This window comes from Pseudophryne corroboree, chromosome 9 (assembly GCF_028390025.1).
Source record: "Pseudophryne corroboree isolate aPseCor3 chromosome 9, aPseCor3.hap2, whole genome shotgun sequence".
NCBI lineage: Eukaryota > Metazoa > Chordata > Amphibia > Anura > Myobatrachidae > Pseudophryne > Pseudophryne corroboree.
The window spans coordinates 249,511,843-249,537,994 of record NC_086452.1 but is presented as its reverse complement, the minus strand read 5'-3'; the positions used below and the strand labels follow the sequence as shown (position 1 = coordinate 249,537,994).

The 26,152-nt window shown below is 41.6% G+C and overlaps 1 protein-coding gene across 1 annotated transcript; it reads left to right on the top strand.

The window, feature by feature from the left end:
* Nucleotides 1-1,126: 1,126 nt before the first annotated feature.
* Nucleotides 1,127-2,083, top strand: LOC134958798 (beta-1,3-galactosyltransferase 2-like). Its single transcript, XM_063941521.1, has one exon. The coding sequence runs from the start codon at nucleotides 1,127-1,129 to the stop codon at nucleotides 2,081-2,083; it is 957 nt and encodes a 318-aa protein (XP_063797591.1).
* Nucleotides 2,084-26,152: the final 24,069 nt, after the last annotated feature.

Here is a 26,152-nt window from a genome sequence, read left to right as displayed (position 1 = left end):
ATCTGTGTTGCCTCAGAAATTGTGTTTTTAAACCTATAGCTTCTAGCATCTGTAACTAGTATCTTAATTTCCATATAGAGCTATTTCTCCTGAAGTGATGTTTTCTGTCAACCTTTGTTCTATCATCTGACTAAGTGAGTTCGTGTCTATCAGTAAAAACCCTTGTATTTAGATAACCAGAACTTAATTACATTTTATGAGGTTTTATGTCAGGACAAATAGGACATGATAATGAATATCTGATGGACCTTTGCTTTGGACAAACAACATGCCATTATGAACAAGAATGACCATTATGCTGATGAAGCCTAATAAATAACTCAATTGTTGTGTATAGGAGATCAAGGATTCACAGAACAAGTCTGCCATCTTTTGGAAAAGATCATTCATTACAATTAGCTCATCTGACCATATTTGGCACTTCTGGTTATTGCCCATCAACCAATCAATGTTTCCCATGTTATCTATATGTACGCCCTATTAGTAAATCAGTTATGAATTATTGTATAATGATATAGTATATATAAATGTAAAGCTCAGTGCTCTAAAGGCACGGGCTCATTGATGAATTCTGTCTTGGTCCACGCTTCTCTGTGCAGAATAATAGGCGTGGTTCCCGATTTGATAATAAATTCTAAATGCTGAATATAATCACAACGGAGACCTCCCAATCTTTATTATGCTTAAAATTAACATTATCACTACCACATACTGTATTTCTACGTTTTGTTTGGGGGTTCTTAGAAATGGAGAGATTGTTGGAGAAAATTTGTTTTAATTAGAAGGTGCAAAATATTTTTCTCTACTAGCTATTCTAATATATTTTTATTTCTGCTTTTCTTTTAAGGGAAGATTGAAGAGAATTGAAGGAAAAGAGCTTTACATGGACAGCTACAGAAACAAACATTACAATAATTAATGACAACAAGCATAAACTGGTGCAGTGCTTTTGATTTATTTTATCATGATTCATTTGAAACAGACAAATTGCTACTCATTCAGGAACAAGACTTTTAACCTCATATTCTTCATGTTCTCAGCTCTTCTTAGTTTGACATTACTTATCCTAAATAATTACTACTGGGTTTCTCTGGGAGGCTTTAGTCCATGCAATCCTGTTGCGTTAATGAATCTTAAAACAAATAATTCTGTAAAGCTGGATAATCCATATCTTGAAAAAACACTAAACAGATCCACTAACTCTTCATTTACTACATTTGTGGTGCTAAAAACGAATTCACCTGGAGAGCCTCTGAAAATGCTGCAGAGATATAAATACACAATCAATGAGCCTAATAAATGTAAAGAACATGTTCCATTCCTTATTTTGCTTGTGACCATGGGACGATGGCAGAATAAGGCTCGACAAGCTATAAGACAAACATGGGGAAAAGAGGATTTTGTATTTGGGGTCAAGATATTAAGGCTATTTTTATTAGGCCATGACAAGAAGTTAACTATTAATTCTGAACAGGCTCTTATGAATGAAAGTCAGGAATATCATGACATTATCCAACAGGATTTTTTAGACACCTACCTTAACCTAACCATTAAGGTAATGATGGGTTTCATATGGGTAGCCACATACTGTCCACAAGCCACATATGTAATGAAGACAGACAGTGACATGATTATTAATACAGAATATTTAGTAAACAAGCTTTTGAAACCAAATCAACCTCCAAGAACTAATTATTTCACTGGATGCTTAATGGAAAATTATCATCCCATACGTGACAAAAACAGTAAATGGTATATGTCACCAGATATTTACCCAGATAATAAATATCCCCCATTTTGTTCTGGGACTGGCTATGTATTCTCTGGAGATCTAGCACAGAAGATAGTCAATATCTCCTCAATCATTAGATGGCTACCCCTAGAGGATGTGTACATCGGACTTTGCCTTGATAAATTGGGAGTTAAGCCTGTAGCTCCACCAAAATACACTGATTTCAATGCCTGGAGAGTTAAATACTCAGACTGTAAATATAACCAGATTGTAACATCACACATGTGGAGTCCTGAGGATATAATACTTAAATGGAACAGATTACAAAAAAACAAACATCTTTGTGTCTAAATCAGAAAATGTGAAACAGTTAAGAAGAATTGAAAGTGCTAAGCATATACAGAAAATTTTAAAATGCAGAACAAAAGGACTCACATTAAAGTTTTGTAACTTGCATACTTCCTTTTCTCTTGCACTCACAGGAAAATGTGCATGTCTGCTAGCCCAAATAAAGACAACGCTTTTTTGTAAAGATAAAGAGAGTGTAGTATTGTTTATAAAAGTATGGTTAAATGAAAAAAAGTGTGTGTATGTATATATATACTGTATATATATATATATATATATATATATATATATCTATCCAGAAACTGCCCCGGCACTCCTCCGAATTAGCTGGCTGTGGTGCCCTTCCTTGTGGACATGCCAGTCCACCGACATGCACCAAACGAAAACAGGTGGCACTCACAGACTTGTAAATGGGTGGAAAACAAACTTCACCCCGTGAAGAATTTATTGAAAACAACAGGTAACGTTTCGGGGACGTATCCCCTTCCTCAGACAATTGAACAGTGCAAAATCATGTGTAAATATAGCATACAGTGACCCCACTTACCCCCACCATCACGACTCCCAGCTGCGTGAACCACGGAGTGTCCAGGCGTCCCCCGTCCTGCACTTCCGGTCTCGGCGTCACGGCCTGCCCGGAAGTGACGCAGTCAGGCTTTGCCGGTCCCCATGGCAACGCGCTGGGGGCTCTGTAAACCAAACAGAACATCACTTTATACCACAATGACAGTGAATAAAAACGGCACACAAATATAAAAAAACGCTCACACGGAGCTGGAGTGTGCCTTCCAAAACCAACATACAGATGTGTCCACATACATCTTTGCTATATCCCGCCATGTATGGCACGGTTTTGCATGCCATAGACTCAGAGATTTAGCCATGCCTTGTGATTTTTCTTAATTTGCTTCTTTAATATGTTACTTTATACATATTCTATTATGGCAAACAACATTTTTAAAATTCATCCACTCATTACTCGTGAAAAACAGCTTAGCCGTGTTTTGCATGTTGTGCCAAATTTGGAAAAAAGCAAAGATGTAAGTGGACACATCTGTATGTGAAATAAGAACAATCATGCATACTTGATAAAAATAGATCAGACTTAAAACAGAACGATGTGTCAACCGCAACTGGAAATACAAAATAGACATCAATTTCAAAGTCTCTAGTGCAGGTAAGTCAAAAGCATTGACTTACCTGCACTAGAGTTTGTGGGGGCCCAAACAAACCAATAATTTCAGCCACAGTCGTGTTGAAATCCCTGTTGCTGAAATGATTGGTTTATTAAAGTGTGCATGTCCTGTTTATACAACATAAGGGTGGGTGGGAGGGCCCAAGGACAATTCCATTTTGCATGTCTTTTCTTTGTCTTCCATATAATTCCAAGGGTTCCGTCTGAACCCACTCATCTCTATTAGATATATCGTCTAGTGTGCACTGTGTAGCCAGCATTAGAGAGAGGGTTCTTCTCAATTATTTCATGTTAGGGACTCAAATGAATGGCTCCAATTTGTCAACCTTAATTTTGATTTATTAATGTATCACATTTTGGGATTATTTACAAGATGCACATTTGTTGTACAGGGTTCTTTTCCTTTATTTTGTAAAAGTTATCTCCTTAATAATTGTACAATATAAGGGCTGCGTAGGGTCATTGCAAGACCTTGCGGTGTTAGAAGAACAGAGTTTCAGTTATCTTGCATTGCAAAATGAAATCTCAGCTTTCTATTGCACTGCAGCACTAGATGTGCCAGGAACTCCTGTGAGGCACAAACAGTTAATAAATAAGGGCCTAATATGGAGTATCATGGTGGCTTAGAGCCAGGAAGCTGTCTGGCATGCCAGAATGAGGCATGCTGGTGGCACAGAGGGGTTCACTACGGCTGGCCGGCGGTCGGGCTCCCGGCGACCAGCATCCCGGCGCCGGGAGCCCGACCGCCGGCTTACCGACAGCTTGGCGAGCGCAAATGAGCCCCTTGCGGGCTCGCTGCGCTCGCCACGCTACGGGCACGGTGGCGCGCTACGCGCGCCACACTATTTTATTCTCCCTCTATGGGGTTCGTGGACCCCCACGAGGGAAAATAATTGTCGGTATTCCGGCTGTCGGGCTCCCGGCGCCGGTATACTGAGCGCTGGGAGCCCGACCGCCGGCAAACAGAAGACCACCCGGCACAGAGGTTAGCTTTGCTTCCTCCCACACTCCTACATGTAGTATGAAATTAGTTTGGACTGTAGAGTGGTAAACTCCACTAGGGCAGGGGCTCAATAACAAAAAATTCACTCTACAGTCCTGCCTAGTACTGTACCAAACCCACCCCAACTCAACTTGCCTGATCCGGGGCTGCTGTGGGGGCTCACGAGGGGCTGCTAAAACATCTAAGGGGCTGCAATATTTAAAAATAAAATATGAATAAAATAAACAAGACACACAGGTATGCTCACATGTGTGCAACTGGGACACACAGGTATGCTCACATGTGTGTAACAAGGAGCTGCGAAAAATGAAAATAAGACATCTGCCACAAAACATGTAAATAAAAATGCAATAATAAATTGAAAAAAAGAAACCCACAAGATTTTCACAAAATAAGTCTCCAGAATCCGTGGAGGGGAAATATCCAATCTTGATCCTGTGTTAAAAATCAGTTTATTTGCATGCCATTATTAAATCCGAGATTATCGTAATCCCTGAAAATGGAGAAGTGGGTACAAATTCGGAGGCTTTGGCTCCTAGTTTTTTAGTTTGTCCAGTAATGTGGTAATTATACATTTGCTTGGTTAAAGTCCTTTCTGTTCCACTCCAAGATAGGAGTGGAGGTGAAAGCCTGTGTGTTGTTGTGATATGGAACAATTGACTCTACTTCCATCTTGTGGTTTTATTGTTCCTTTGTACTTTTAATGCTGTGGTGAGTGTGGATAACAGGACGTTGCATACATCACTGTACATTCTTTTGTGCGTCATATATCCTGTTGTTACATGACCTATCAGTATGTGACCTTTAGGTTTATGCCCTTTTATGGTATTGCCACATCTGAGTCTGGTCAGTAGCTCTGTAAGTATATGACCTTCGGGTGGTTTAGGAGCTTTTTACACCCAGACTGACTGCAGATGTTTTGGGATATCTGACATATCCAGCCTACGTGGTAGTGAGGCACTCCTGGATTATGAATTGCTGTAACTGAACATTTTCTGACTGAATGGAAATTGGCAGCTAAGTACATTGAATATTAAACTGCATTTTCAAATATTGTTGTGTGTATTTTTGACTTCACCTAATACTTAATTGCACTCGTATAACCCTATAACTGTTTCCACCTGGAACATCGATTTTGGCGGGCCAGGTAGGAGTGCTTTGTGAGTATTTTTAAGGTAAAAAAAAAAATTTTTTAAAGAAAATGTTTAAGTCAGAAAAAGCAGGGAGGTACCGATCCTGGTTTCTTAAATCCGGACCCTGGGATCCAATGATGCAAACTGCCTGTTAGTATTTAGAGCCTGTACAAAGTAGAAATGCTGTTGAAGATTTGCAAAATATTGATATGATATTATTTTCAGTCAGAACAGCAAATACTGGGTTTCTAGTTGATGAGACAGGGCATAAACAATTTTTGCCCCTGATAAATAATTATGATAATTCACATGTCAAGGTCACAGGGGAATCTGGGGACATGGTCCCAGCATATGTAAAAACCCCAAATATAAAGCCACATTCTCCCTTGCAACATGTAATGGGGCAAGGGGTGAGATGCGGGCTGAACATGAGAGTGCAGAAGTAGATGGGGCTGTGATAGAGAAAAGGAATTGGTTTCCCAATGAATTAGTGCAGATAGGCTCCAGATTTTAACAAAGCAGTCAGGAAGGATTGTTGGATTAGTTATGCATGAGTGGGAGGAAGGAGGTGACAGTTTATGTTGGAAGCACCAGAAGCTGCACAGTTGGGGTCCATGAGCACAGACCCACGGGTGCGGTTAAGCTTGCAGCAAATATGAACAGATGCTGGGGAGTGGTCAGTGCTTAGCATAATACATAAAGCTATTGCTGATGTGCACAAATATCCTTCTGACTTAGTGCCAAGCACCCCATGACCAGACATTAGTGCAGGTATACATAGGCTGCGATTGTTAGGCTGTGTGTCAGGTGTAGAGAAAAACTACCAGAGACAGTTAGATTGGAATTGGGAAGGGCCAGATATGACATGTTTAGATGACAGGATGTTGCAGCTCTTTGTGGAACATGCCCTGCAAGTGTACAAAACATCTTTGTTCTTTGTTTGAAAGGTGGAGAGTTCTGCAGCAAAAGCTACAGAAACAGGGCCTTGGCTCAGCACCCTCTAAGCATATTGCTAAGAGTGATGTGGATGAGGAAGTGACAGAGAGGGTCATTCCATCAGTCCCTCCCATGGGCCACCCATCACCCTATCAGAAAGCAAGGGAGGCACTAGAGGAAATGCAGGGTGCACCCTCTAAGCATAACACATGGAAGGCATCACAACCCTTATGAGATGAAGGCAGGTTCTTATCCCACAGAGGTGATACGTTATCAGGCGTGTGCAATAAAAGCCAGGGACCAAACGCCCTTATGTAAACTGCATTTTGAGTTGGGATAATGGAAACACAATCACACAATGAACAGCTCTTCTAGATACAGGGGCAGAGGTTTCATTATTTCACAGGTCACACCTACCAGCAGGACATACAACCTGGTTAGCAGTAGAGGGATTGGGGGTCAGCAAACATGGGTGGCTTGCTTAAACTGCAAGATGCGGTTGGGGAAAGGCCCTTGGCTCCATGCTGAAGTTTTGATCTCACACCTACCAGACAATATAATTGGAATGGACATATTGAAGGGACAGTCCATAGACACCCTGTCCGGCACTTATATGTTTGGTTGTGCCATAAGAGCCATTACTATCTCTGCAGTGAAGCCGGTAGTATGGGAAAATGCAAAGTGGGAACCCGTATACATACCCCCACCGCCAGAGCCAGTGAATGTAAAGCAATACCGCATCCATGGAGGCCATGAAGAAATATCTCACACCATTGCTGAGTTAGTGAAAGTGGGAGAATTCAGGCCAGCCTGCAGCCTCTATGCTCCGGTGTATCCTGTGAAAAAGCTAAATGGTTCATATAGACTGATAATCTATTACAGGGGACTCAACAAAGTAGCTCCTCCTCTGGTAGCAGCAGTCCCTGATATAATATCCATCATGGAAAAGATTCAAGACACATTAAGAGAATGGCATGCAGTAATAGACTTGGCCAATGCTTTGTTTTCCATACCTATTGCAAGAGAGAGTCAAGATCAGTTTGCTTTTACCTGGGTAGGGAGACAATATGCCCCTACCATTGTACCCCATGGCTACAAACACAGTCCATCAATCTGCCATGGCCTGATGTCCAGGGACCTGGACACCATACAAGAACAATTAAAGTGTCAGATATACCATTACATAGATGACATCATGCTGTCTGGTGAATCTGCAGAAGAGGTGACCGCAGATCTGCATGTGCTGATGGAACATATGGTAAATCGAGGGTGGGCTGTGAACAAAGACAAGGTACAAGGCCCAGCCCAAACTGTTAAGTTCCAATTGATATGGCCAGGACCCAAGAGAACCATACCAGAGCCTGTGTTGAAGGCAATAACACAGATGAAAACTCCTAAATCAGCAAAAGAAGCACAACAAATTCTGAGCCCCATGGGATACTGCAGATCTTCTGTCCCACATTTAGGCCTCATTCTGCAGCCTATATACAATATCACCCGCAAGAAGACAGAGTTTGTATGGACAAGTGAACAAGAGGATGCTTTTCAAGCAGCAAAGCAAGCCATCCAAGTGCATAATGCCCTGTGCCCCATCCAGGGAGATCATTCATTCTTCCTGGATGTGATGGTAACACAACATGGTATGTCTTGAGGTCTATGGCAGAAAAATGCCAACAGTGGAGAAAAGAAAATCCCTATTGGTTTCTGGGCAAAACAGTTTGCACCAGCCCAGTCAAGATACACTCCTCTGGAGAAGACACCATTAGCTGCATATACAGCCCTTCAACACGTGGAAAGCACTACCAAGCAGCAAAGTGTGAGAATCAGAATTGAGTTACTTGTGGCTGGATGGGTGCAACAAGAAGGTTAGGAAGCACATACAGCAGTGGCACAGAAATCCACACTGATGAAATGGAAGTGTTATCTCCAAGAAAGACGAGGGATTTTAAGTCAAGAACCCTCTCATTTAGTCACTCATTTAGCCAGGATAATGAATTTTGAAAGTGAAGAAAAAGAACTGCCCCCTCTCCAAATCAGAGGAGGACCAGTGGAAGTAGCAGAACCATGTGCTTATTTTTCACCAAAACAATTACCTTATGCCTAGTTCACAGATCGCTCAGCAATTCTTACTAACTTGGGAAGAAGTTGGGCAGCAGCATACCAGTCTCAATCACAAGAACTGATCCATGAAAGTGGAGAAGGAGGTTCCAGCCAGTATGCAGAATTAAGAGCAGTGATGATGGTGTTAGAAGAAACAAAGGGTCCAGTGATAATCTACACAGACAGCTGGGCAGTGTTTAAAGGTCTCACTGTATGGATGGCTACGTGGCAACAAAATGACTGGAAAGTCCATGAAAAGGTGATATGGGGTGGAAGAGCCCTTTGGACAAAGATCTGGAACCAGTGTCATGAGCGGCCTGTGGCCTTGGGTCATGTCAATGCCCATACTGACCTAGAAGGCAATGAAATTGCAAATGCACTGGTCCAAGTGAAGACAGCTAGCCTCACAGATGCAGAACACAAAGAAATATATAATCTTGTTGAATGGGTTCATGCCCAGTCTGGGCACAGAGAAGCTGAAGGAACCTATCAGTGGGCACAAAGAAAAGGTCAATGAACTAGCTCATGGCCAGGCAAATAGTGGAGAAGTGTGAAACGTGCCAACTGTTAAACTATCACAAGAAATTGTCAGGCGATATCTACTCAGTATACCGAGGAGAAAGAGCAGGACAAGTGTGGCAGATTGATTTCATCGGGCCACTACCTACTGGAGTAAGGGGGTGAAGTTCTGTTGCACCGTATTTGACACCTAATCAGAAGTTATAGTGGTGAAGTCCAGCAAGCATGCAGACTAAGCAGCAACCTTGAAACTGCTGGAAGATTTACAACTCCAATATGGGACGCCACAAGAAATACAGTCTGATAATGGCACGCACTTCACTGGCAAACAAGTGAAACAGTGGGCCGCTGAACAGGGAGTATATTGGGTGTATCACATTCCATATTACCCACAGGCAGCAGGTCTAATAGAGTGCTTGAATGGACTCCTGAAGTAGCAGACTAGGAAAAATACGCCCACTAATAGCTTACAGTGATGGGACAAGGTCCTTCAGTAGGCTGTGAAGTGTTTGAATGAAAGATCAGTGGGGGGAGATGTATCACCCTATGAAAGATTGCTTATACCCCGCAACCCAAGACCACCTCACACTGTCATCATTAGGACCAAACAACATATAAACCAAACTTACAGTCATGAACTGGTAGTGAAAGCCCCCTTTACTGAAGTGTATGGGAAGGATATCCCTGATAATACAACCCCCAGAAAATGGGGAGTATCCACCCTGGAACACCTCCCCACTGTCAATCTTCTTGCGATCGCGCTAGCGATCACTTTCTTATTTCTTCTTGTCTTTGCCTGGCGATGGCTGTCGCTGGGCAAAGACACGCGTGCGCATTGCAGGCACCGTGCATGCACAGTTCCGACCCATTTGCACTGCAGCAAAGAACCGCTGCATGCGAATGGGTCGGAATGACCCCCACTGTCAATACAGGTGTTTGTGCAAAACCAGAACTCACAGAAGGAGAACCAGTAGGTTATCTGTTGATTATGCCAAATCAGCTCTACATTAGACAAGAAATGTAATACTCTATACCTAGTGGGAAGGTTTGGGTGCTCCCTGCTGGACAGCAAACAGAGAAATTAAAGGGAGAAATTGGGGCAGAAGGTTTATGCAGGACCTATAATGTATTGCTGGAGGGTGATACTAATCCTGTTTATTCCCCTTCCCACAGGTTATACCCTAGAACAACATAATGACTGTGTATACATTACTTGGCCCTAGACTGGACAAAGGACTCTGGGGAGGTATCCTGGTGTCCAGTGCTATCACTGTAGCTATTTTGTTTACTGTCTGGATGACTTTAGAGACAATGGTTCTACTCCATAACAATGCCACTAGACCCAACTGGTCCAAAAAAGTACTACATGATTCTATGCAGGACGAATGCAACAATAAATTCATTACATGCACCATCTACTGATGTCACAGTTACCCCAAAAAAATTGTTGGATCTGCACACATTCTCCCATATCATCCAAGACTTTGCCATATTTAGCTGTGCCAGTATCTTGGGATGAATTGAGTGAATGGAGCAGGGGGTCTCACAAGAAGATGATGCAGACATGGATGGCCCCTACTAAATTGACTTCCTCACATTTCAATAATACCAAAGTAGCTTTGTATGTGGTGGAATGGGTAGATCCACCATGGTGGGCAGCCAACCGTTCTATTCTGCCCAGTCCCAGTACCCAATACAAATATGTAGAGACATCCAGTGAAGGGAAATGTATCCAAGTTAATGCTACCACTAATAATCTGGGGATATTTAACACAACATTGAAATATCATACCCTGTCCCAAAAATTGAAAAATATACTTAACCAGTCTATTACCATCAATGGTACATGGTTTGGTGATGATGTGTCCATGCTCCAATGTGTAGCAGTGTAAGGGTGGTGTCTGGAGAAGGCCACCTCAGCCTTATTGTGGTATGCAAATGACATAGTAAGAGGAGGCCAAAACCAATTTCCAGTTTTTTTTTGTATATGGCCACCAAGCATATAAATTGCTATCAATAGGAGGCGCAGAGATTTGTACGGTAGCTAGACACAGATCAGCCACATGGGTACAGGAGACCATAATCCTACAAGAAAGCCAAGCTAATATGAGAGTAAAGAGGGCATTAATAGTCAAAGAGGAACATGCACATCATTTAGTTTATATGCCCTGGTACAAGAAATTTCTTCATTCTGCCAGTTCGGTGCAAAATGCCCATAATATTGAGGTTTTAGCCAAATTATTTGATAATGTGACAGATCAGATCTTGGATGTGTTGGAAATCACTACTGAGACTCTAAAATACCATGTTAAAATATTGAGACAGCATGAGTTGGTACTTGATTACCTGACTGCTGAATAGGGTTGTCTATGTCAAATAGTAGGTCAAGCTTGTTGTAGTTACATAGCTGATTATTTCAGTGATCCCGTATCTGCACACTTACAACAGATAAAGAGGTTGAAAGAGGAATTTAGGAAGGAACACAATGACCCTGAATATGATGTAGATCCCAAATGGTTGTCCTGGTTGAACTGGTTCACAGGTATCAAAAGGTGGGTAGTAGGCATACTGCATATGGTGGGGTATGCACTGCTTTTATTGTTGGGGTTATATGTCCTTTTTTAAAATAGTAATGTGGGTTATGGGGAAGCTGTGTGACACTGTTGAGAGAACAAAAATGTATCCAGTAAAACAGGTTCATAAGCAACCCTCTCCTTGCACAGACACTTATCATAATATCACGCATTAAAAGTAAGGGTGGAGTGTTATATGGGACAATTGACTTTACTGCCATCTTGTGGTTTTATTGTTCCTTTGTACTTCTAATGCTTTGGTGTGTGTGGATAACGGGACGTTGCATACATCACTGTACATTCTTTTTTGCATCATATATCCTGTTGCTACATGAGCTATTAGTGTGCAAGCTTTAGGTTTAGGCCCTTTTATGGTGTTGCCATATCTGTGGCTGGTCAGCAACCCTAACAGTATGTGATTTTTAGGTTTATGCCCTTTCATGGTATTGCCACATCTGAGTCTGGTCAGTAGCTCTATAAGTATGTGACCTTCGGGTGGTTCAGGAGCTTTTTACACCCAGACTGATGGCAGACCTACTGGGATATCTGATGTATCCAGCCTACATTGTAGGGAGGGGCTCCTGGATTATAAATTGCTGTAACCGAACATTTTCTGACTGAATGGAAATTGGCTAAGTACATTGAATATTAAACTGCATTTCATATATTGTTGTGTGTATTTTTGTCTTCACCTAATACTCCATTGCACTCGCATAACCCTGTAACTGTTTCCACCGGGAACAGATGTTGCTGATTGTGTGTGCCTCTCTAATTTTTAATTACCTTCTTGACACTGTCCTCTTCCTCTTGCCTCTTCTCATAGGGGTATATTTACTAAAATTCGTATTTTTCAGAATGAGATTAAAGTTCAGACACGAATGACATCGAATGTGTAATTTTGCAACTTTTTGAATTTATTACGACTCATTTACTAAGCTGTCGTATTTTACATTTTCGTGTTTTCCGATGTCGATGTCATTCGTATTTTTTGGCAGTGTTTTACGGGAGTGAATAGTAAAACACTGCCGACATTAAAACAATGAAACTCTACCGGATCTGTGAGATCCGTGCAGGGTTTCATTGTGCATCTTTAAAAAAAGTAAAAATAGTTTAAAGTAGAAAAAAAAATGCGTGGGGTCCCCCCTCCTAAGCAAAACCAGCCTCGGGCTCTTTGAGCCGGTCCTGGTTGAAAAAATCTGAGGAAAAAATGACTGGGGTTCCCCCATATTTAATCAACCAGCACCGGGCTCTGCGCCTGGTCCTGGTTCAAAAAATACGGGGGACAAAAAGTGTAGGGGTCCCCCGTATTTTTTGAACCAGCACCGGGCTCCACTAGCCAGGTACATAATGCCAGAGCCGGGGGACACTTTTATTGTGGTCCTGGCGGCCCTGGCATTACATCCCTAACTAGTCACCCCTGGCCGGAGTACCCTGGAGGAGTGGGAACCCCTTAAATCAAGGGGTCCCCCCCTCCAGCCACCCAAGGGCCAGGGGTGAAGCCCGAGGCTGTCCCCCCCATCCAAGGGTGGTGGATGGGGGGCTGATAGCCAAGTGTAAAAAATCAGAATATTGTTTTTAGTAGCAGTACTACAAGTCCCAGCAAGCCTCCCCCACAAGCTGGTACTTGGAGAACCACAAGTACCAGCATGCGGTGGAAAACCGGGCCCGCTGGTACCTGTATTACTACTACTAAAACATACCCAACAAAAAACAGGACACACACACCGTGACAGTAAAAGTTTATTACATACATGCACACCTCCATACATACATACTTACCTATGTTCACACGAGGCTCGGTCCTCTTCTCCATGTAGAATCCTCGGGGTACCTGTGGAAAAAATTATACTCACATAATCCAGTGTATCTTCTGTTCTTTGTATTATCCACGTACTTGGCAAAAAAACAAACCGGAAACCCGACCACGCACTGAAAGGGGTCCCATGTTTACACATGGGACCCCTTTCCCCGACTGCCAGGACCCCCCCTGACTCCTGTCAAAGAGGGTCCCTTCAGCCAATCAGGGAGCGCCACGTCGTGGCACTCTCCTGATTGGCTGTGCGCTCCTGTAGTGTCAGTGAGGCTGCACACGGCATAGATACAATGTTGCGCCTATGCGCTCCATTGTATCCAATGGTGGGAACTTTGCGGTCAGCGGTGAGGTTACTTTCGGTCAAACTTTTACTGTCACGGTGTGTGTGTCCTGTTTTTTGTTGGGTATTTTTTTAGTAGTAGTACTACAGGTACCAGCAGGCCCGGTTTTCCACCGCATGCTGGTACTTGTGGTTCTCCAAGTACCAGCTTGCGGGGAGGCTTGCTGGGACTTGTAGTACTGCTACTAAAAACAATATTCTGATTTTTTACACTTGGCTATCAGCCCCCCATCCGCCGCCCTTGGACAGCCTCGGGCTTCACCCCTGGCCCTTGGGTGGCTGGAGGGGGGGACCCCTTGATTTAAGGGGTTCCCACTCCTCCAGGGTACCCTGGCCAGGGGTGACTAGTTGGGGATGTAATGCCAGGGCCACCAGGACCACAATAAAAGTGTCCCCAGGCTCTGGCATTATGTACCTGGCTAGTGGAGCCCGGTGCTGGTTCAAAAAATACGGGGGACCCCTACGCTTTTTGTTCCCCGTATTTTTCGCACCAGGACCAGGCGCAGACCCCGGTGCTGGTTGATTAAATATGGGGGAACCCCAGTCATGTTTTTCCTCATATTTTTTCAACCAGGACCGGCTCAAAGAGCCCGAGGCTGGTTTTGCTTAGGAGGGGGGACCCCACGCATTTTTTTTTTTAACACTTTCCCACCCCTTACCACTGATAAACATGCACGGATCTCATGGATCCGTGCATGCCTATCAGAACACGGTAAAAAAAAAAGCAGGTCTATTTGAAAACTGCTTTTTTTTACGATTTGTATTTATTCACGGCAGTGTTTGGCTATTGCCGGCAGTGTTTGTGAAATACAAATTTTAGTAAATTACCGAGTTCTAGCAAATAACAGGCGTATTTGACCGATGGTGTATTAATTCGTAATTTTTTCCTTGGACTTCAACAAAAATACGAATGCCCTCATCACTGCCGTGATTTGAGTTTAGTAAATTCCCGAGATGACACTTTGAAGAAAAAACACCATCTCGGTCAAAATCGGGAGCTTAGTAAATATACCCCATAATGTGAGAAGTCATCAAATATGGAGGTGGTATATTTGTAGCTAGCTATGGTTCGGAGAACTTGGCAAGCTTTTCCAGGGTGACCACCTGTCGCTCAAATAATGGGTTTATTAAACTGTGCATGTCCTGTAAAAACAACATTCCAAAGGACAATTCCATCTTGCACCTCTTTTTTTTTTTTGCATTATGTGCTCTTTGGGGCCTAGTTTTTAAAACTGCCATCCTGTCTGCCAATGCAGTGCCACTCCTAGATGGGCCACGTGTTTGTGCCGCCCATTTGTGTTGCTTAGCTTAGTCATCCAGCTACCTTGGTGCAACCTTTTGGCCTAAAAACAATCTTGTGAGGTTGTGAGATTCTGTGATTTTAGCTGTTTTTATGGGGGGGGGTTCAAAAAAATCCAGATGCAGAACTAAAATCCGAAAGGGTGGTTTTGGGAAAACCAATCCAAATCCATAACCCAAAAAGAGATCCAGATCCAAAGTCAAAACATAAAACCCGAAAAGTGTCCAGTGCACATCTCTACCATCTATCTTTCAATCTATCCATATATACACATACATATATACGTATATATATATATATATGTATGAATGGCTTCTAGTTCGGCAGTCACAGCAAGTTCAAAGCATCCATGGTGCCCTTGCAAAAATACTTTAGTACGGAGGTGTTGGCAAGCCACTTAATTTTGAAATAAGGGGGTATAAAAACACTGCACGGCATTCCAGGTTTTAAAAAATACAAAAATTTACTTTACGACCTTTCGGGACCACACATGTCCTGTCCACGGGTTAAAAAAGTGACAAAAGATGACTAAAGATCTTATCTTATATTCCCTGTGAAATGGCCGGGACGCTGAGTGTCAGGTTTCCGCTGCTGGGCTGGGGCGGCATCTTCCCGTAATATCACTCTCCCAGGGATTCCCCGGGAGTTGCTATAACAACGCTTCAGCGTTGTCCTGATCCCAACATCCTGAAATAACCATGTATAAGTGCATCAGATTGAAACCCAGTGCTCAATATAAAAAAATTAAAACAATATTTGCGTGCTGGAACATCGCACCATGGGGGTGATTCAGACCTGATCGCTGGGTTGCTAACTTTGCTATCCTGCATTCAGATAGTTTCTGCCCAAGGGGGAGTGTAAATTTGCTGTGCAAGTGTGCGATTGCATGTGTACGTTGAGCTTCAAAAATCCATTGCGTGCAGTCTCTGCGCAGCCAAGGACTTACTTCTCAAGTGCGATGAGAACAGGCTGATCGGGGCTGGAGCTGACATCAGACACCCATAATAATTCCATTCACTGCCTCTAAAAATAATTGCTGCCACCAACATCTCTCCCCCCACACAGCCACCCCCCCCCCCCACCCACCCCACAGTTATTTCAAACATTGCTTGCATAAATACATTTTTTATTTTAAATATATAACCTGCAGCTGTAACACTGAAAAGGCAGCATGGATAGAGGAGCAGCAGTGGCCAGTGGACGGATGGGTAGGCAGGAATGTGATGTAGCGTGCGTGACTTATGACTCACCATAGGTGACAGGCCACTCTCGAAAGTGCACAGCGCTGCCCGAGCCGGCTATTGATTGCGGCAGGCAGCGGGTCTCTCTGGCTGGGGGGGTAGCAGCGGATCTCTCTGGCGGGCAGCGGCAGTGAGCATCTCTGGCTGGCGGCGGCACACCTAGAGACCGCTCGCGGCACACTAGTGTGACGCAGCACAGTGGTTGAAAATCGCTGCAGTAGATGTTCAGAAACCATACAAAGTAAAACTGCATCAAGTTCCTTCTGGTAGTGAGTAGTAGGAGCATACTGTATGTTAATTTCAAATATACTGTTGCATCAGAGAGCTGTTCCATGATATCTGACCTATAAATATCAATGTCCTGAATCACTATGCCTCCGCCTTTGTCTGCGGGGTGCATGATGATATTAGTATCTTCGCTTAGTGATTTGAGAGCTTTGTGCTCAGCACACGAAAGATTAGATTTCCAAGAAGCCGAAGCTGATATATATTTATTTACTGACTCGTCCAGAAGTTTAGTGTACGTTTTGATGGATGCATTTTGAGAAGGAGGATCAAATTTTGATTGCCTGCACATGCGTTGAAATTTTATTAATGGTCCCGTTGCGCTTATGGTATCCTTATTTTGAAAAAATTATTTAAGGCACATCTTCCTATTCATCCTGTGCAGATCTAATTGTCATTCGATTTTGTTATGTTTTGAGGTTGGGACAAACGATAGGCTCCGATTAAGTAGTTGTTACTCTGCAGCAGTCAAGGTGCGCGATGACAAATTAAATATAATTTTTTTTGTGTTGGTTTTTATATTGCCTTTGGTTTTGGCACCCTCTCCTGGTCCTTTTGTCTTTGCGTCTACTCCATTCTGGGTTGTAACCCCTAAAGGGGGTTGTTGTGAAATGGTAGACTCATCTGATTTTACAAAAAGTTGATTGCACCGTGCGATCCCTTCTATTACGCCAGTTGCCTGGCATGAGGTCTATATGGGCGCCTTGAGGGCTCCATTCCATTGATTCATCGGTAAACCTTGATGTCCTCATAATCCCGTTGTACAACGGGATTCCATGTGGTATGGAATTTTTCAGATCTCTGTAATTTTGTCTTATATGCTTCACATTGGTTGTTTAGTTTGGTCCACCATCTATCATGATCAGGATCTGAGAATGTTGAAGCCTGAGAGCTTTTAATGATGTCAGTCTTATCTTTGGTGATTTTTAACTCTTTACCTGCTTCACTAATGACTAGGAAAATTAGAACCAAACTATATTTATTTAGCATGGTTATCCATTGCCGACAGAATTCTGGACTGGATCTACCGATGGTTGGAACATTCTGGACTCTAAAGCCCCTAGGTATTAATTTTCATCTAAAATAGTCCAGTTAACACTGAGCACTAGGGGAAATAAGGTGAGATCTTTAGTCATCTCTTATCACTTTTTTTACCTGAGGACGGGACATGTGTGGTGCTGAAACGTCGTAAAGTAAATTTTTCTACTTTCTAAAACCTGGAGTGCCGTCCAGTGTTTTCATACCAACTTTTTTTTAAATTAAGGGGTTTGCCAACACCTCCATACTTATTGTATATATATATATATATATATATATATTGTAGCTGAATGGATAAAAGCGGCACTATGAGTCTGTATAACAGAAGCAATCACTGCTTTATTGTGATCGACATTTCGGGGTAGGTGACCCCGTATTCAGGATAAACACACAAGTGATCAATAACAAACATTTATACTTACAAGGTCCCTGAACTCCTCCCGCAGCCTCCAGACTGTCCGCCCAGTGTCCGTGTCCCCACTTAGTATTTTGGCACTGATGTCATCCTGGAAGTGACGTCCGCCAGGTGTATGGCCGGAGAACAGAGGGAAAAAGAAAGGGCATCCTTGATAAATGCATATATGAACAATTAGTACAGTTCAAAAAGTAGATCTCATTGTGTTAGTGAACATATATGATTGTTGAAGTGGTTTATATTAATTTTACAAATTGTCACTGTGATACCATCATATGTCCCATACATTACCAAAAAAAAAGCCTGGCATACAGATGCTCTGGTACGTTTATATAAGAATCCATGTACTGTAATCTGGCACTCCATACATTCTGCAATAGTTAAAGTAAGTGAATACCTGCTCACGTGCCTTCACTTGGTTATGCTCCCCATAGGTAAAGGTACCAGATTTCCTGTATTATGAAATGACATTATCCGAATACTATCAGAATAAACAAATTCCATGTGGTATTAGAGTTCATAGGCAGGTACAGTTTACCTTTTTGTACAAAGTGGATAGTCATTTTAAATAACACCTCCACAGATCTCATGCCCCTCGTAATTGAAGAATCAATGAGAGAACGAAATAACACGAAGAAGAAAATAACAGCATTTGAGATGGAACATCTGTCCACTTTGACTATGGAACAAACTAATAATTGGTTAAACAAGCTAAAACTACAGGTGGAAGAATACAGCAAAGAATTGATCAAATAAAAATGTGAAAAACGTATAATGGTATGACAGGATTATGGTATGACAGGATTATGCCCAACATCTCGTATACTCGTGGTTGCATACAATAGTTAAACAACCTGAAAGAAATTCAACCCGCAAACAATGTGGCCGCTGGATGGGCACTTATCAGGTTAATTTTTCCAGCACCTCTGCAAGTGACACTGATAATCAACATGATTCACAAACATCAGGCCAACTGGATCTCCCTTTAGGAGTGAATACCCAAGCCAGCCGGACTGACATAAGAAGAAACCCACCAGGAGGGGGGGGGGGGGGGGGGTCAGATGTGGAGGCAGAGGAAACAAAAGACCTCGAAAGGGTCCAAGGGCCTAATTTATAATCTCTCACCAACTCCTCTTTCGGAACATGAACAACAAGTATTAAGCAAAGGCCTTAGTTTCGCAAACATCAATCTTTTCATTGGAAACTGGACAATTATAAAATGCAGATAAAATTACGTCTATGGGAATATTTTGACTAGAAGTCACCTGTGAACCCAGTGGAAGATACCACTTTACCAATACAAATAGAAAAAATTGGGTCCACCTTCCACATTTGATCCCTAATCCTTCAACGCATCTATTAGAACATTTAGTAGAGTGTTAGAGCACTCCATACAACAATACAAGATGCTATTCCAATAGGACATTATAACTTATCACAAGAAGAAAATGCAGCCTTATGAACTCTTAGTAGAAGACAAGACATTATAATCAGAGGGGCTGACAAGGGGAGTTCAGTAGTGGTACAAGACTTTGTGGATTACCGTAATGAATGCGATAGATTACTACAGGATGCTAATACATATCGGCGACTGGAACGAGATCCAACTAACGACTTTCAACAGGATCTCAGAGCAATTTTTGATACAGCAGTTTCCAAAGAATATATCGATGAAGAAACTAAACGGGTGCTATATAGGAAGTTTCCCAAGACACCACTCTTCTACATGATCCCCAAGATTCATAAGGACACACAGAGACCCCCTGGCCAACCTATCATCTCTGCCATGGGATCTCTGTGTGAACCGATAGCAGCTTATATTGATTTTTTATTACAGTCATGTATTCAAGCCACTACAACTTATTTGAAGGACACTTCATCTTTAATTTGAAAATTACAAGAATTTGTGACATCCCTGAGAATCAAATTCTATCAAGTATTGATGTTACAAATCTACATACATGCATACCACATGATAAGGGATTAAATGCAATAAGATCTTTAATTACTAACAATTCATACTATAATGGTCCAAATATAGAATTTGTTTTGTCATTGATGGAGTTTGTACTTACTCACAATTTTTTCATACATGATGGCAATTTTTACATACAAGTATCCAGCTGCGCCATGGGATCATGCACAGCGCCGGTATATGCAAATGCCTTCATGTATGTAGTGGAACAAGATTTATTTTACAATACTGTGGAGACACAAGATCAGATTTTTTATTATTGTCGATACATCAATATTTTGTTGATGTGGACAGGGGAAGCTCAGGTATTAGAGAAATTGGTGGAATCACATAATATGTCCCAATGTCCAGCGAAACTTACAATTAATTACAGTACAACAGACATCAATTTTCTTGATGTAAACATATCCGTAGTGGGGCGTAACATTAACACCAAACTTTTTACCAAACCCACAGATAGGAATACCATGTTACATCATAGCAGTTTCCATCCCATAGCCACTATTAAAGGCTTACCCTACTCACAATTCATCAGAGCTCGTCGGATTGCTAGCAACCCACAAGAACGGGAAGTTGAGTTAAACAGAATGACAGCCAAATTTATATAACGAGGCTACCCAATAAAAGAACTAAAGGCAGCCAGGAGTAAAGCAATTAGGATGGATAGAAACAAATTAATTAAAGAAAAGATTCAGTCCACAACAGAAACCAATGTCTTTCCCTAGATTAACAGGTTTAATGATATTAGCCGCTATACCAGCAAAAAGGCTAAACAACTGTGTCCACTTATTTCTACTGATCCTGATTTTTAAAAAAAAACTACAAAAAGCAAATTATTAGTGAGTCATTCCTGAGGTCCTAATATTAAAGAGCATGTGGTCAAAACAGATATTACAAACACGGGATAAAAAAGAAATCTCACTTTCTAAGTAGAAAGGGTGGGTGTTATAAATGTACAGGATGTACAACGTGCTCATATATGATTCAAGGGAGTAAATTCACACACCCATATACGAGGAAATCCTATTTGATCAGATACCCATTGACCTGCTCTTCTACCTTTGTTGTCTATCTCTTGTCTTGCCCATGTGGATTACACTACGTAGGCAAAAAAGAGAGACAATTCAAAGAACGCATGGCCCAACACAGGACAGCCATTTGTGCTGCCCTGAATGAGAGACATAGCGATCAGTCAGTAGCCAGGCATTTTGCAGAGGCAAAACACAGTATGGCCATGCTCCGCTACCATATCATAGATCACATCCCTGAATCAATACAGGGGTGGGGGGGGGGAGGGGGGTGACAGATCGAAAAAACTCCTTCAGCTAGAGGGCAAATGGATCTATATGTTAGATACCATTAGCCCCAAAGGTTTAAAAGAGACGTTAAAACTAAGTTGTTTTTTGTAAATAAAGAAACTACACACATTGTTTGTAATAATGATCTTTGAATGTATTTAAACAAAATCGAAATAATAATAATTTAAAATATTCTGTATTTACTCAATGATCCTATTGAAAGAATTATTCCATATTGGTGACATTGTTGTTTTTAATATCACTATGATCACTTTTTGCACATGCTTTGATAGATTAATTGAATGACACAAGCGATCTTGCTGGTGTTATGTTGTGAACATCATTGATCTGACAGTATTTAATATACTGTAGCACAGTATTTAACATAGTACAGTATATGTCATACATCATTTTGACATACTGTACATAGAGTGACTTGCACAGGTTGGAATTATGATTCAGTAATGTTATGGTGATTTTACTCCACTAGGTGGAGCTTTAACACATTTTTTTGTAATGTATGGGACATATGACGGTCACAGTGACGATTTGTAAAATTAATATAAACCACTTCAACAATCATAGATGTTCACTAACACAATGAGATCTGCTATTTGAACTATACTAATTGTTCATATATGCATGTATCAAGGGGCCTCGTAAGTATAAATGTTTGTTATTGTTCACGTGTGTGTTATTCGGGGTCACCTTCCCCGAAATGTCGATCCCAATAAAGCAGTAATTGCTTCTGTTATACAGACTCACAGTGTCGCTATTATCCATTCAGCTACGCTTTCTATCGGGAGCATCCCCAAGTGAAGGTACGTGAATAGGTATTCACTTACTTTAACTATTGCAGAACATATGGAGTGCCAGATTACAAGAACTTATTTATATATATATATATATATATATATATATATATATATAAAAATAGAAATGGATTCTCGTGGGAGCCAATATGCCTTTTGTATGACAATAATTAAAAGTTTTTATTGTACAGAAACAAACGATATTTATCCTAAGCGTTCGTTATTGACACAACCTTCTAAAAATTCATATAAAACAATATTACAATCTTATACATAAATTACAGTTGGATGTGAGGATTTTACAGCCAGGTGATCAAAGTCAGAACTCGAAATGGATGTATCTCCAACCAGATGCTTGTGATAAGGACTTTGTTAACCAGACGTTGCAAACGGGTTTTGCAACGTCTGGTTAACAAAGTCCTTATCACAAGCATCTGGTTGGAGATACATCCATTTCGAGTTCTGACTTTGATCACCTGGCTGTAAAATCCTCACATCCAACTGTAATTTATGTATAAGATTGTAATATTGTTTTATATGAATTTTTAGAAGGTTGTGTCAATAACGAACGCTTAGGATAAATATCGTTTGTTTCTGTACAATAAAAACTTTTAATTATTGTCATACAAAAGGCATATTGGCTCCCACGAGAATCCATTTCTATTTGTAATCTACTTTTAATACCTAATCTGACAGAGGGTATTTCTTGTTGGTTTGAGACTAGAGGTATAGCGCAAGATATTAGGGTTGATTTTTTGTTTTGTAATATATATATATATATATATATATATATATATATATATATATGTCCATATATCTAGGGTCCCTGGCACTCCGGACTTACGTTCACCTTGCTCTTGCTCCGGTGCCCTCCCTGCAGATCAGCATCTGTGTATAAATCCTTTGTGTGGGCGGCACTCAGAGACTTGCAATCAAAATTTAAAGTGCAAAAAAAGACCCCAATGGGCCAATTTATTGGTAACGTTTCGGGGTGTTGTTCCCCTTCCTCAGACAATTTAACACATCAACAACAGTGAAATTTATAGACAAACAAATCATCAAACCTGTGACTCTCCTGTGCCCTCCAGTGTGCACCCCACGCTCCCGGCCGCCGTCCCTCCGAGGCACTTCCGGACGCGGGACTCCCGTTGCACCGGAAGTGGCATCATCCGCCCGGCCCGGTCGTCATGGGAACACACTGTTAAGACAACAACAGCGTGTTGTGAACGTGCAAAATAAAACAAACATTATAGCAGCACTCCACCGCGTCTAGACGTAAACAACAATGGGGGTCATTCCGAGTTGTTCGCTCGTTATTTTTTTCTCGCAACGGAGCGATTAGTCGCTAATGCGCATGCGCAATGTCCGCAGTGCGACTGCGCCAAGTAAATTTGCTATGCAGTTAGGTATTTTACTCACGGCATTACGAGGTTTTTTCTTCGTTCTGGTGATCGTAATGTGATTGACAGGAAGTGGGTGTTTCTGGGCGGAAACTGGCCGTTTTATGGGTATGTGCGAAAAAACACTACCGTTTCTGGGAAAAACGCGGGAGTGGCTGGAGAAACGGAGGAGTGTCTGGGCGAACGCTGGGTGTGTTTGTGACGTCAAACCAGGAACGAAACTGACTGAACTGATCGCAGATGCCGAGTAAGTCTGGAGCTACTCAGAAACTGCTAAGAAGTGTCTATTCGCAATTCTGCTAATCTTTCGTTCGCAATTTTGATAAGCTAAGATTCACTCCCAGTAGGCGGCGGCTTAGCGTGTGCAAAGCTGCTAAAAGCAGCTTGCGAGCGAACAACTCGGAATGACCCCCAATGTGCAAACAAATGCAAATGAGCAGCCTAACATATATCCTTAAATGTTGCATCCTAGTGAAATCGAAAGACAGTTGTTAAACAATCTCCATAAAGTGCTATGTGACACACACACATACATTAAAACAAAATGAATTTATCAACAAAATTTTTTTTCAAAAGAAATCATTAATACCATTCAAGTGTATATATAAATAATTGATATATTGTAAATTAGCAAAAACTAACATACTATAGAGGACTGCTGCCATCTAGTGGCTAAATCCCAAATCTATCGTCTTTGTTTAAAATACTAATTCCAGTCCTCTGTTTAATGCACACCATACTGACATGAGAGGAGTCTATTAAATTTACCTTATAAAAAATGAGCTAAGCCCAAAGTTTCATTAAGACCCTTAGGGGCTAGACAATCCAGCCTGAAGATCCATCTGGACTCGAGTTGTAAAAGCTTTTTACCCCGATTGCCGCCCCGCCGAGAAGCTGGCACACAATCGATTGCTTTATATTTTAAACTGGATAAATTATGTCGGGCTTGTACAAAGTGCCGTGCCACTGGCTGCTCACTTGTACCCGATAAAAGTGCATTTCGTATAGCAGATCTGTGCTGGGTAAGCCTCACCTTTAGCTGACATTCGGTTTTACCTACATAGTATAAGCCACAAGGGCACACTATGACATAAATTACAAAACGGCTAGTGCATGTGAGGGGCCATTTGATGCTATGTCGTTTGCCCGTATGGGGATGTGGAATAGAGTCCCCAGTAAGCATGTATGAGCACGTCGTACAGCCCAGGCATTTATGGCATCTATTCTTACGACTGAGGAAATTTTGAGATGTAGTAGGTTCCAGAAAACCGGTCACATCGGTTTTAACTAGCAGATCTTTTATGGACATATGGACATAGATATATGGACATATATGGATACGGCGCACCGCTGCGGTGGGTAAGTTCGCTGGTATCATCCCACGGCACCCGGCAGTGTTTTCCCTCCACAGCCCTTTTTCACTATGTTTGCACAATTATGCACAGGCACTTTTTTTGCATTCCCGCAGAGGAATAAAATCTGAAACGGTACTTTATAAGACACTGCAGCACTTTATATTCATACACAGTTTTTGCACTTGTTTTCACCTATATATTGATAAAGCAAACTAAAGGCGCATCGGATCAAATTATGGCTACCTCAACAGGTGAAGAGGACTTCACATCATTCCTGATGGAATGTGATAACTATGAGACATTAAGTTTTTCCGATATAGATGCCGACAAAATTTTGCACAAGGATACTGCACTGACAGAGGAGATCATTGAGTCTAATGCAGAGATATATAAGGAATTATTCAAGCTGAAAAAGAGGGAAATTGATTTTTTATATCACAGCAGAACACTGTCTGACTATTTTAGAGCCAAACAAATTCCCCGTGGCTTTAGGGTACATAATATCCCTACGATAGGGAGATATAACCCTAGCTTCTGGAAACGATGGATATCCATTTTAAATAAATGTTCCATGGACTTAATTTTATTAGTAATTGAGGAGTCAACCAAGGAATGGAACTTAACTACAGAAAAAATTACCACCTTTGAGCAAGAGCACCTTAATACCCTAAGTCAGGACAAGGCGGTAAAATGGATATCCAAATTGGAGGAACAAACAGAGGCCTATAAGAGTGATCTGTTACGGTATAAGAAAGAAAAACATAGAAAAGTCCAGACAGACTATGCTCAACACAGAGTGTATAATTGGTTACATCAAACTCCCAATTCATATAGAACAAGACAAAATCTACAGTTCCACAAAAAACCTCAACGAGTACGTTTTTCCAGCACGTCGGCGAGTGAAGCAGAGGATGGGATACAGGATACCACCAATACCACGACGCAGATGACCCCTTTAGGGGTACGCACCCGGACAGAATTAACCGCAAGAGGACGAGGCCAACGCGCAGGGGGGGGACAATCGCAAAGAAAAACAAAGAGGATGACCACGCAAGTACAAATAGACACCATTTTCAACTTGTCTAGCCAGGCTCTAACAGAAGCAGAACAAAGTTTTTTAGCCAAGGGATTATCTTTTATCCCTACGAATAGGGCAGACAAGTTTAAATGGAAAATTGAATCTTATAAACTAAATAGGATGCTCAAATTAAAGGAGCACTTTTCAAAACAACCGGTGAAACCCTCATCTATGCAATTGCCAGATAGAATCCAGCGTTTGGGCACTCGGTCAAATTTTGACCCACAATCCTCTAATCCCACGTTAAAAACGTTTCATCGTCT

Bases quoted from the DNA above. Each gene is read 5' to 3' on its own strand.
- LOC134958798 (XM_063941521.1), top strand. From the start codon at position 1,127: ATGAATCTTAAAACAAATAATTCTGTAAAGCTGGATAATCCATATCTT.